Source organism: Aquarana catesbeiana, unplaced genomic scaffold (genome assembly GCF_042186555.1).
Source record: "Aquarana catesbeiana isolate 2022-GZ unplaced genomic scaffold, ASM4218655v1 unanchor229, whole genome shotgun sequence".
In the NCBI taxonomy this organism is placed as follows: domain Eukaryota; kingdom Metazoa; phylum Chordata; class Amphibia; order Anura; family Ranidae; genus Aquarana; species Aquarana catesbeiana.
Window position 1 is genome coordinate 1,229,633 of NW_027362656.1, and position 13,483 is coordinate 1,243,115.

At 40.2% G+C, this 13,483-nt stretch overlaps 2 protein-coding genes across 2 annotated transcripts in view; both read left to right on the plus strand.

Annotated features, from left to right (window-relative positions):
- The window catches only part of LOC141121772 (uncharacterized), a 188,089-nt gene extending 180,622 nt beyond the window's left edge, over positions 1 to 7,467 (plus strand). Inside the window, exons 33-35 of the mRNA XM_073611490.1 lie at positions 1,098 to 1,304; positions 1,418 to 1,559; positions 3,205 to 7,467. Coding sequence (XP_073467591.1) covers positions 1,098 to 1,304; positions 1,418 to 1,559; positions 3,205 to 4,115 — 1,260 coding nt within the window. The 3' untranslated portion in view covers positions 4,116 to 7,467. The remainder of the gene's footprint in view (positions 1 to 1,097; positions 1,305 to 1,417; positions 1,560 to 3,204) is intronic.
- Positions 5,411 to 13,032, plus strand: LOC141121773 (uncharacterized). The gene is made up of 2 exons (XM_073611492.1): positions 5,411 to 5,466; positions 9,108 to 13,032. The coding sequence occupies exons 1-2, from the start codon at positions 5,411 to 5,413 to the stop codon at positions 9,766 to 9,768; spliced, it is 717 nt and encodes a 238-aa protein (XP_073467593.1). The 3' UTR covers positions 9,769 to 13,032.
- The last annotated feature ends 451 nt before the right edge of the window (positions 13,033 to 13,483 follow it).

Genomic DNA, 13,483 nt, shown 5'->3' on the forward strand with positions numbered 1-13,483 from the left:
CGATAACACACTAGGGCTGGCGTGAGCTCTCTCTTGTTTTTATATATTTTCAGAATCATGTCTACCACCCAGTGGACTTTTGGGAGAGCTGCAACACCTTAAGCAAGGAATATACATACAGACTGTTTACTGTTGGAATAGGTATAGTGGGGACAGCGCTAAACTTGGTTTGTTGTGTGTGTTCAGCCAGTTAGCCTGCCTGTGTCCCCAGTACAGCCAGTTAGCCAGACTGTGTCCCCAGTGCAGCCAGCCAGCCTGTGTCCCCAGTACAGCCAGTTAGCCAGCCTGTGTCCCCAGTGCAGCCAGCCTGTGCAGGGAAAGAGAGAGGAGAGCCGACGCCTGGTTGATTAAAACACTGGGAACATAACAGCTTTCATTTCAATAGCGGGGCCTGGGCGGGGGGCGCCCATTACAGGGGTGTCCTATAGCGCAGAAGAAAGAGGAGAGCCACCGCCGCCTGGTTGATTAGAGCACCGGGAACATAACAGCTTTATAACAGATCCTAGGACGGGTGATTTGTCTATCAAATTTCTCCGGACAAGGGGGAGGGGCTGTATGTGACGGCACGCGGCGGGGAACACACAGCTATTGAAATGAAAGCTGTTATGTTCCCTAATCAACCAGGCGGCGGCTCTCCTCTCTTCTGCGCTATAGGACACCCCTGTAAGGGGCAGGGGACAGAACGTCTGCCCCCCGCCCAGGCCCTGCCCCATTTTCGGCTCCATTATCAGCCATTTTCTCTTTCGGCAAATTGCCGAAAAGGCCATTTTTGGCCGATCTGTTTCGGCGGCCGAAATTTTGGTGCATCCCTAAAAATTACTTCTCCTGGAAAAACAATCTTTTTAAAAAAATGTTTTGCATCAATACATGTCCCCCAGGGCAGTACCCAGCCCCCATACACTTTTTTATGGCCAATTACTTGTATATAAGCCTTCAAAATGGGGACTTTTGATTTTTCAAGTTCGGGTCTCATAGACTTTATTAGGGTTCGTCGTTTCGGTCAGAACTTTTTCTCTGTTTGGGAGTTCTGGTGCAAACCAAACAGGGGGGTGTTCAGCCCAACTCTAGTTACAATGAATGTTTTATTATGTATTCAGAGTGGAAACCTCGGGGATTATAATATTGTTGTTAAAGAAGAGTATAAAGAGGAGGATGAGGAGTATGGAGTGATGAAGGAGTTTTCAGAAGGACACAAGGATAAGATGGAGCCACCAAATACCAGGAACCCACCAGAGAGATGTCCCCATCCTCTGTATTCCCGGGATTCCACACAGGAAGATCAAACCATCCCTCACTGTTACAAGGTTGGTAGGCTGGAGCATCTAGCACATGGACTTGTGTAGATTTTTTTATGTGATGTCACAATATTAAAGCTTATATCTTACAGATTATATTCTCTCTTATTTTCTTGATTTAGAGTGGAGGTCCAATCGATATAGAATTTGAGGTTAAATCAGAAGAAGAAGAGAGGTATGTGAGGGATGATCAGCAGTCTATGGAGGAGGATGGAATAACGGGGACATTTATAGAGGAGGACACTCCTACAGAGATCAGCACAGGTGGGTCATTAACACTAAATACATTCCTCCACCCATACTGCTCACTGATTGGTCCAGAGTAGGGCGGGGACTGGGTGATATCAGCCTGTAATTCCCTGATCACTTTCCTGAGCTGTGTTCCCCATCCTGTATTTCTCTCAGATAATTTTCCTTCTCTGTTCTGTGGACACAATTTATGTATCTAGACTGGATTTATGGAGATTCTAGGGTTCAGCTGGCAGAAAAATGTTGACTTTTGCCATACCTGGGTCTAGGAAAATCTCTGACAGAACAATTCTCCAAGGATTATTTGCTGGCTGTGTCGGGTGGAGGGATATGTCTTTATAGTCTTAGACCCAAGTCACTGAGTGCAGTCTCAGGAGATGGGAGGCAGCGGTGTGGGACCTCTGCAACTTGTCTCATGTAAACATTTAATCTTCCACTGATTACCAATATTATGATTCCTGACTCTTATGCCCCGTACACACGAAAAATGTGTGATAGGACCTTTTTGTCAGAAATTCAGACCGTGTGTAGGCTCCATCACACATTTTCCATCGGATTTTCCGACACACAAAGTTTGAGAGCAGGCTATAAAATTTTCCAACAAAATCCGTTGTCGGAAATTACGATCGTGTGTACACAAATCCGACGCACAAAGTGCCATGCATGCTCAGAATAAATAAAGAGATGAAAGCTATTGGCTACTGCCCCGTTTATAGTCCCGACGTATGCGTTTTACGTCACCGCGTTCAGAATGATCGGATTTTCCGACAACTTTGTGTGACCGTGTGTATGCAAGACAAGTTTGAGCCAACATCCGTCGGAAAAAATCCTAGGATTTTGTTGTCGGAATGTCGGATCAATGTCCGACCGCGTGTACAGGGCATAACACTGTATAATTTATATTCAACATTACATAGTCCTGACCCCTGCACTATATACTCTATGTTGTACATTACATCATTCTGATACTATATAGTCCTATCTGTTGTATCTTATACAGTATGTTGTACATTACATAGTCCTGACTTCTGCTCTCTCTCCTCTACCCAATGCTGTATATATACACATATTATGTATTCTCTTTTGTTACAACCATTTTCTATCAGCTGGACATTTTATATCTGATGATTTGATTGGAGCACAGACTTTTACATGTTGATAATAATGTGATAACATCCTCAAACTTTGGAACCTTAAACATAAAGTGATGAGGGAGGAGTCAATAACCCAATGATGGTGGTCTTCAGGATCAGTCCAGTCTTCATCTTGGTTGTTCTCCCCCCATCCTCACTCTCTGACCTCTGGTGGGGCTCAGCCCCGCTGTTATTCATAACTAAATCATGGACTAAATAAGGAAGTGCAGGACTTCTTGTGTTGGGAAGATGACAATGAGTGATAGAGGGGGTGGGGACACTCGTCCTATAATCCCCTCATCACTGTCACTCCTATAAAAGACAGTTCTCGTTGTTTCCTCACTCTCTGACTAAGGTCCATGAATAAAGAAATGAACTGGTAGGAGATCAGAGGATCCATTTACTAGTTACCTTGAGGGGGGAATTGTAAGATCCTCAGAGACAAGGCTGCCTGATATGGGCGGAGTCCTGGTTTAGGGGAACCAATCTGCTCATGTCTAGTAATAATCTTTGTATTTCTATTTTAGTAGATGGACGGGAGATGAGGAAAACCTCAGAAGATTGTCTCACTTTGTCTCCATACTGTAAAGTAGAAGATGAGGACATCACACAGTATAGTCCAGGAGAAAACCCGACTACCTCAAATGTCCATCCGGCACCACACAGTGTAGATGGACCATCGTATTCCTCTTATCCTGAGGAGCCTCAGACTGTGAGGGACGCTGTCGTCCTTCCAACACATAAGAGCTTTTCTTGTACTGAGTGCGGGAAGTGTTTCCGTTCTAAATCCCTTCTTATTGTGCATATAAGATCTCACACAGGAGAGAAGCCGTATTCCTGTCCTGAGTGCGGGAAATGTTTTTCACGGAAGTCCCATCTTTATACACATCAGAGATCTCACACGGGGGAGAAGCCGTATTCCTGTCCTGAGTGCGGGAAATGTTTTTTAATGAAATCATATCTTGCCACACATCAAAGGCTTCACACAGGGGAAAAACCGTACTTCTGTTCTGAGTGCGGTAAATGTTTTTCAAGCCAATCCTTCTATCACCGACATCAGAGATCTCACATGAGGGAGAAGCAACATTCCTGTTCTGAGTGCGGGAAATATTTTGTACAAAAATCAGAACTTGTCATACATCAGAGATCTCACACAGGGGAGAAGCCATATTCCTGTCCTGAGTGTGGGAAATGTTTTGCACTGAAGTCCACTCTTTCCGCACATCAGAGATCTCACACTGGGGAGAAGCCGTATTCTTGTCCTGAGTGCGGGAAATGTTTTTCACAGAAGTCCAATCTTTACAGACATCAGAGATCTCACACAGGGGAGAAGCCGTTTTTCTGTCCTAAATGTGAGAAATGTTTTTCACTGAAGTCCAATCTTTACAGACATCAGAGATCTCACACAGGAGAGAAGTCGTATTCCTGTCCTGAGTGAGGGAATTGTTCCTCACTGAAGTCCTGTCTTCCTGTACATCAAGGATCCCACACAACCCTCAAGGTGTATTAGTGCCTTGAGTGCGGGAAATGTCTTGTATATGAATGTTGCTGGACTTCACAGTTCTCATGTGGGGAAGAAGCACACCCTGATATACACCTCAGATATACTCCATGGCTGATCTTCATCATGTAAGAAACAGTTCATAAGGAGATCAGAGATCACCAAAGACATGGATGAAGTTTTATACTGTGTTGGCCATTGATAGCAGTAGAAAAATAAAATTGGAGTCATTACCTTTCATCTATTTTGTAGCTTTTGTAAATATTTAGCGGTCTATTAAAAAAAAATAGTTAAATGAATGTTTGCACGCATTCCTCCAGCTGTGAGAAATATTGGTTATTTTTTTATATTTCCAAAAATATTTTAGTAGGTGAAGTTAGATGGACCCAAAGGCCTAGGAATATACACAGGGGCAGTGACTACAATCATCAGTAACATCCGATTGTAGAAACAATATTCAGCATAATAAAGACATGTGGAATCTGTTTATATTCAGAGACTGTGACGGGGCGAGCGTCTTGTCTCTATGACCAACATTTCAAAGCTCCTCATGGAAACGACAGTAATAATTGTAGGAAGTGTGTACTGAGATGTGGTCTTGGAACAAAAGAGAGGCGGCAGAACAAACCCCAGAATCTTAAGTATCAGTCTTATTTTATTTCATACAATGATTTCCTATTACCATTGGTACCATCTAGTGGCAATAATGTGGTATTACTCTAATTTTCCGGATGGAGGTATTTCAGAAAAAATACTTATTAGTCTCTAGATGGAGCTGATGATCATAGGAAATCACATCAATTTTAATTATACCACAAATATATAACAGCTGGGACAATACTTGTCATGCTCTTCCAACACATTTTCTATTCATAGACCCCTTAGTTTCCTTCATCGGGAATTATTTCATACTAATACCTGAGATCATACACTGATGAGTACAGTACAAACTGAAGAACTTAAGTTAAAGAGCATGTAAACCCAAGATGTCATATTCCTGATATGTGCCTGCTGTCCCATGCACTGGTATGAATAACTCCTGTTCTCTTTGTATTGCTTCCTTTGTGTGAAATCTCTGGTGATCCTGCCACTCCCTCTGCTTTCCTATTAAAAATTGATTACACTAGGCATGAGCACAGTGTGGTCAGTGTGCTGGTTGTACTGAAAACTCATCCTGCTCTGAGCTGGTGAATCAGGGAGGGTGAATTCTGGAACAGATTGGCAGTGAAGCGATGAGATCACAGCTTCATAAACTGGCCGTTCCTGTGTCAGTCTATGAGGATTCTCGGTGTGCGGAGATCATCGGCGGGAGAACATGTTCAAACACTTCTCCCCGGATTATCTCTGTTTCATAAACCAATTATGGGCTGTGATCAGCGGCGATCCTGGGGATCATCGCTGTTCACTGCTTCATAAACGGACACCTTAATCAGTTAAGGCATTAGCCAAGGAGGCCCAATGTTATGTTAAGATAAGGGACTTCTAGGTTTCAAATAACAGTGAACAGACATCGTCTCTTTGACTAAGGAATGAAAGTAATAGATGTATTCACAAAATATGTTTAAAAAAATGTCTTGTATTACAAATTGCAAATAATTATATTGGCAATAATCATATTATCATATTAGTTTTACATTATAATGAGACAAGTATGCACCTACTTAATTGAATATCTCACATATTTTGGTTTGTGCATTTTTTTAATATATGTATTTTCCATTTATATATTCATTACTTATTGTTGAATATTAATCATGGATATATTGTCTATACTGTATATAAATATGACATAGCATGTTTGTAATCTTATGAAGAGTCTAAATGTATTGGGATTCTAGGAGTAAAATCCTTGTGAAATAATACATGGAGTTAAGTTCCACATTACCTAACTTAAGAAATTTAATGGGAGGGTATATTTTCTTAAAGTAATAGATCTCATGAGTCGCCGCCAGGTCCAGGGTGATTTGACACATAAGTGACATTTCAGTCTAATTCATAGTTTTTCATAAAGCCTAAGTCAAAGGTTATTCAGAAATTAAATGAAATATATTAAGAAGAATTTCTTGACCATTTCTAATGCAATACTGCCCCCACTGGCCACTGTGAATAAAGGAAACTTCCCTATAAGTTTTGGGCAGGAAATGACATTTGTTTGATGTCATTCATGACGTGAAAGGCATTCCCACACCCACATTCTAGAAGAAATATAGAGGGTTTACACATACGGTGAGGGAATCTGGAAAAAAGAAGATCTTGAGAGCTGGAGACAGAATGAGAGAGAGAGAGAGAGCAGGAGAAAAACAGAAGAAAAAAAATGTAGGAATTGTAGAGAAGTCCTTTGGGGAAATCCAGCTGATCCCTCTCAAAACAACAGATTTGAGTACGTATTAATTTATATTTTTACCTTTTTGGGTAATTGATGTTGTTTGAACATATGCTTAACTAACTCAATTAATGTTGGTAGTGTCATTTTTTGAGTGAATTGAATTCTAACTGCAGTATGAATTTGACTCCCGTTTAAACAAATACATATCTTGTTATATCCCAACAAAACTGACTTCAAAGTCTTATGCAGCGTACACACGGTCGGACTTTTCGACCGTACTTGTCCGACGGACCAAATCCGGCGGACAATCCGATCGTGTGTGGGCTTCATCGGACCTTCAGCGGACTTTTCCAGTTGCAAATCTGACGGACTTTAGATTTGGAACATGCTTCAAATCTTTACGTCGTAACTCCGCCGGACCCAGAAATCCGCTCGTCTGAATGCTAGTCTGACGGACAAAAACCGATGCTAGGGCAGCTATTGGCTACTGGCTATCAACTTCCTTATTTTAGTCCAGTGTACGTCATCATGTACGAATCCGTCGGACTTTGGTATGATCGTGTGTAGGCAAGTCAGTTCGTTTAAAAGTCCATCGAAAGTCCGCTGGAAAGTCTGTCAGACCAGTCTGGTCGAAAAGTCAGACTGTGTGTACGCGGCCTTAGAATTGGATTAGCTATAATATGTGTTGAACTATAGATTCATTCTAAATTTATCTTGATTTAAAAATGAGTCTTGGTTAAACTACCAAGTTTGTATATGGTTAACAAAATTGTCCATATACTGTAAAAGAGATTTAAGCTTGAAGGTCTTTGTTTTGAGAAGAAATCACATGTTAAATTCAATACCTAGTGTGTTTTCATAAGTTTATAGAGCCACGGAAAGCTATTTACTAAGCCATCATAAAGTGTGAAACATGGCATTTCGTAAAAAAGTGCTTATGGTAAAATTTCTCATCATCTGTATCACCCATATATTTGATATTTGAAGTTATATATTTTTGTATTATTACCAATTATATTTGCTATCATTTTACACTGAATTTTTAGTTAATTAATATATATATTTTAGTACATCGCTGTATTCATTCTTGTCTTCAAACTAGCATGGATAAACCAATTTTAATTTTTTTGGTTGATTTGTGGAAAGATGTGAAAATCTCCTTAACCATAGATTTTTGCATAATTCCATATATACAATACTGTTAATATTTATTTCAGTATAAATATCTGACAATATTTATTTCAATTGGCTCTGTACAATGCTTTTGTGTTGTACAAAACAACAGGAAGAAGTGGATCCTTCCTAAAATTTCAGGAAGTGAACGTTCCATCACTTTTGTAACCAGAAGGTGCTGTGGCCCAAATCCAGATGCAGTGATCCGGCTGCATGAGAGGCATTTTCCTGATGTCTTTCCCAGTACCCCAACCCAAAGATCACCACAAAAAATATGTTGTGTCTGTAGCAGATGCAAAATCCTGTCCTGGGCAACCTGGTCTCTGCATCCAGGACTGCTTCCGTCATTACCCTACACAAGTTAAGTATTAGTATAGGGTAAATTATTAAAAAAAGGGGGAAGCTTGCAACAGGATTATACAAATAATAATGGAAACCATAATATTAAAATATAATAACGTTTATTGGAAACATGATTATAATCAATAATAGGACATAACAATTTGTTGAGTTATGTTGAACATCTCCGTTATGGTGGTCGTATATAGAGGGTTCCAGTTGAGCAGAGATTGAGTGGTCGTATATTATCCCAACATGTTTTGCCTTGTGGCTTCATCAGGGAATATACGAACTGGTCAAAAATTGCGAGGAGGACACCTCAGAGACCCCAAAGAGGGTCATCCACTGTTGTAATTATGATGAAGAAATAATACATTTTATTTTATTTTTTTTTTCTTTGCCACATCAGCGAACTATTTTACGGGAGTCATCTTTCAATAATTTAATATTCAAATTCTCCCCTTTATTTCATCACATCATTGTGGCAATTTTTAACTGCATTTTTTTTTTTTTTTTACAAAACACGTATACCCAAGCAATTATTTGTTACACATATTTCCCTTATAAAGCCAAACCCAAATAATACATTTTATAATCTACTGGCAGAGATGTTAAAATTCAAGTAGGCCTCAAAACAGATGAACTAAAAGTCTTTGTGACTTCATATGCTTTCCAAGTTTTAATGCATCAACCATTGAATAATATAAGCCTTGTGTTGAAACAGAAACCAGAAAAACCATTTACCTGTTCTTGTCGGAAAGCGAAGCAAATATGTGTCTAGTCTGGTCACACATAGAAATCACCCTTGGCTAACACAACTCATTGTTTTAGATTTTAGGAACTGTGTAGATAGCTAATCCATCTCTAAATATCCATCGAGTCTGTCCAAAGTTCACTTCACATGGGGCAGTCAGTATTATTTTTAAAATACATGTGGTTATAAGTCATTCAAATTATAATATTATATTCCAGGACACAGATACGATTACAATTTTAGTATCTACTGACCTAATGATAATTCTGTTATAAGGTAAAAATATAAAGGTTCTGATTTAGGACAAATTATAAGTACAATTGTTTAACCACTTCAGCCCCGGAAGGATTTACACACAGTATAGTCCAGGAGAAAACCCGGCTACCTCAAATGTCCATCCAGCACCACACAGTGTAGATGGACCATCGTATTCCTCTTATCCTGAGGAACCTCAGACTGTGAGGGACCGTGCCGTCCTTCCAACAGAGAAGAAGTTTTCCTGTACTGAGTGCGGGAAGTGTTTCCATTTTAAATCCCATGTTCATGTGCATATAAGATCTCACACAGGAGAGAAGCCGTATTCCTGTCCTGAGTGTGGGAAATGTTTTTCAGTGAAGTCCAATCTTTACACACATCAGAGATCTCACACGGGGGAGAAGCTGTATTCCTGTCCTGAGTGTGGGAAATGTTTTTCAGTGAAGTCTAATCTTTACAAACATCAGAGATCTCACACGGGAGAGAAGCCTTTTACCTGCCCGAAATGTGGGAAATGTTTTTCAGATAAGTCCAGTCTTTCCAGACATCAGAGCTCTCACACGGGGGCGAAGCCACTTTCCTGTCTTGAGTGTGGAAAATGTTTTTCACAAAAGTCCAGTCTTTACACACATCAGAGATCTCACACGGGGGAGAAGCCGTATTCCTGTCCTGAGTGCGGGAAATGTTTTTCACAGAAGTCCTATCTTTACACACATCAGAGATCTCACACCGGGGAGAAGTAGTATTCCTGTCCTGAGTGAGGGAATTGTTCCTCACTGAAGTCCTGTCTTCCTGTACATCAGGGATCCCACACAACCCTCGAGGTGTATTAGTGCCTTGAGTGCGGGAAATGTCTTCTATATGAATGTTGCTGTACATTATAGCTTTCATGTGGGGAAGAAGCACACCCTGATATACACCTCAGATATACTCCATGGCTGATCTTCTTCATGTAAGAAACAGTACATAAGGAGATCAGAGATCACCAAAGACATGGATGAAGTGTTGTACCGTGTCAGCCATTGATAGCAGTAGAAAAATAAAAATGGAGTCATTACCTTTCTGTAACACACGGCACTGTTATTGATTGCCAACTGTTAATTAACCACAAGATGGCAGTGTTCTTCAGGTTAGTTATTACAGATTTCAATATAATAAAGCAAAGGATTCTTGAACTTGTGTGCTGATAGCAGAACTTCTCTCCCCAGACATAGTGAAACAGATTACATTTCCCAGAAGAGAGCAGAAGGGGAGGGAGCATATATAAAGAAAAGCCAAGGGAGTCCTGGGATAAGAAAGAAGGAGTCTGTGAGAGGGGAGGATGTGTGGGAGAGCAGAGTGCCGATCCATTAGGCCTCAGACTGGATCTGACTGAACCGGAGAGCCCAGAAGAGAGTTCCCAGAGCGCTGATTGTAGTGAGGAGCAGGACAGTTGGTCCTGCCTGCAGGTAGACTGGTCATTGCCAGCAGCACCACTATCACTGCAGGAGGAAAGGAGGCCCCCGAGCAACAGGGCCATCGTTCTGCACCGCTACTCTCCAGGACTGGGTGAGAGGGTTCCTAACCCAAACCACACCATCATGCACTACAAGTTCAGAAGTAGTTGTCAGTTATTTTTAGTCTAGGATTCCTGCAATACAGGCTGCCATGTAGGGACACAGACTTTGTAGTCCTAATTGTGTTGCGGCCTATCTATATCAGTGGCCCACACAAGTGCCAAAACACTATCTATTAGCTTTAATAGTCTCTGTTTGCCTGATTGGCAGGAACTGAAGAAAAGTATATTGCCCCAAGTCCTTCCTACCCAAAGAAGAAATAAGTTGCACCCACCAACTCCTCACTCAAAAGGATATACTTCTGCTAAACCTTACTCCCACCCATCTTCAATTTGGATAACCTCCATACCTTTGTTGAACACAGTTTAAACTCCCAGTTGTCTTGCCTTTACTAAAGGGGAACTCTGCCTAAAGTGACTGTTGGAAGAGAACATGTTATATCATATATTTCTGGATTTTTACTGCCGGATTAATAAAGCCTTTTGGCCTTTTGTAAGTAGTCTTGGAATGTCAGTAAAGCAAGTTTACCCAGCAGAGTGTGTGCAACGGAAGAATGCTTATCAGAAACTTCATCTGGATAAAGGATTCACGCATACCCCCTGGTGATGGGGCATGGGCATAGGAAAGCTTTGCCTCACACCACCTGGTGATGGGAAGATTAAAGTTCCCAAATGCCATGCCTGCAAACAGAGCTTCAAAAGGCCAATTGTAGCTGGAATGTTGACCTGGGTCAAGTTAGGTGTTCATAGACTAATGCTGGCCCCTTGTGGTAGACAATAATATCCTTCCTGGAAGATGTTCGGGGGAATAATATACTTCCTGGTGATTAGGAAGTGAAAGGTGCAATTTCACCTTTAACCACTAGTTCTGACTATCACCTTATTATCTAATTATAATTACCTCATCATCGGCCGATTCTGTTGCTTTCATAATCAAATATCTCTATGCATAGAAAACAGCGTATATAAATAATTGACCAAACAACACGTTGATTCATACACTGTTCACTTTTATTATCCCCGACACGGTGTTAAATATGAATGAAAGATCGGCGTTACCGACCATTGTCCACCAATAAGGGGTACATATTCAAATGACACATTTCCTTTTAACATACATTCAACCAATCATAATGTCACAATATTATTAACTTGGTACATCTCTGTATCCAAGATAAAAACAGAGCAGCAAGGTGGGACGTTATATGAGGTGCAAGGTGTGTAGAGCCGAGCGCCTACATCCCCGATAATTGACCAAGAAAGGAGGAAGGTGGGACTTTATATGAAGCATGCACCCCGGGAGATGACACAATAACAATGAGTATGGCAGGTACCTAAAATAGTAGAACTAAAAACGTTACATAAAAGCATTACATAACATCAATTGGCATTCAATGGTTTAATTGTATATAGAATATGACAGTAATAATAACATAATATAATAGCATAGTTAATTCATAATATAAACATAAAAAAAAACAAATTCATTAAGTCATGTCTCCATAATAAATAACTGTGACCCTGGTTAATTGGTAAAATGCAATTGATATATAAGGTAATAATGCAATTATAAAAATAAGGGGGCAACTTTTGGTTTATAATCCCATAATATACTAACATAATTAGTTCATACTGTAAGCATTATAGATGACCAAATTCATTAAAGCGTGTCTCTATGATAAATAGCTGTAACCCTAATCGGTTGGTACAGTCCAATTGGTATATAAGGTAATTGATGGTAATAATGCAGTATAAGCGAAAGGTCATCTACTGGCTCGACACGTTTCATGGCAACTGCCACTCTTCAGGAGAAAGTATGAGATAGGTGTCTATAAATATTGAAACATATATATTAGAAGAGGAATTGGATGATAGGTCTATATAGAAGGAGAGGAGGGGGGAAAAATGATTTCCCAAAACTACTTACAGATGTAAGTATCCAAGCAAACTCATTATGTCACATTATATTATGTCACCTAGACAGATATAAATGGAGACCATCATATGACACACACGTTACTTCCCTATGTCTGGTTTTCATTTCAACACAAATTCACTTCTTAAACAACAATATATATATATATTTACTTGACCAGCAAAACAATAGCTTTAAAGGCGCAGTTTGTGTATTAGATTGCAAAACACAAGGGGGGCTATTTCCATGACCCTTTCAGGAAGAACGGCCTTTTATAGCTTCTCATTGGACAGAGGACTACATGGGCGGGCAGAGGGTGTGTGTGTGGGCTGTGCCTAAGTGGGATTTAAAAAGTGTGGGCAAATGATGAGGCTCTCTCTTTTCCCATTGAGCCCAGCCGAGAGACACCGAATTCTGAGGATGACCTTATGTAAAGTATCATCTATGCTCTTTTTGTTTTATATGCTCTGTAGTATTCTTTTAGTGTTTTATGTTAGTAGTTCTACTTTCTTTGTCAATAAATGAGACTTTTGCTTATTTAAGCATTGTGTTTATTTCTATAGCTAACCTTGTTATTATATCACCACCATTAACCTTATCAGAGCTTCGATAGACTAGCTAACTATAGGAATAGACAAGATCATACATATTTATAATAAATAGGGGAGATCCAAAACCACCCCATATTTATTTCAGTGACATTCCTTATTCAAAGGGATGACATCTGCACTGTGCACCAATGTAAAGAGCTCCAACAAAGCCGATGGAAGAGTCTCTCTTGTATACTGTGATAGGTCATATATGGACTTTTTGTTTGATGAAACCTCAGAGAGTTAAAGACCGGTTCTGTTTACTGGGAGCCCAATGCAAGCTGGCATACCTTCTTCATATCTCCCCCTTTGCTCCTTTGGGGGAAATTCTCTCGGTAAGAGAGCTCTGATTACACTCTGAGTCCTGCAGGACAACTTGGATTGTTTAAAGGGGTATT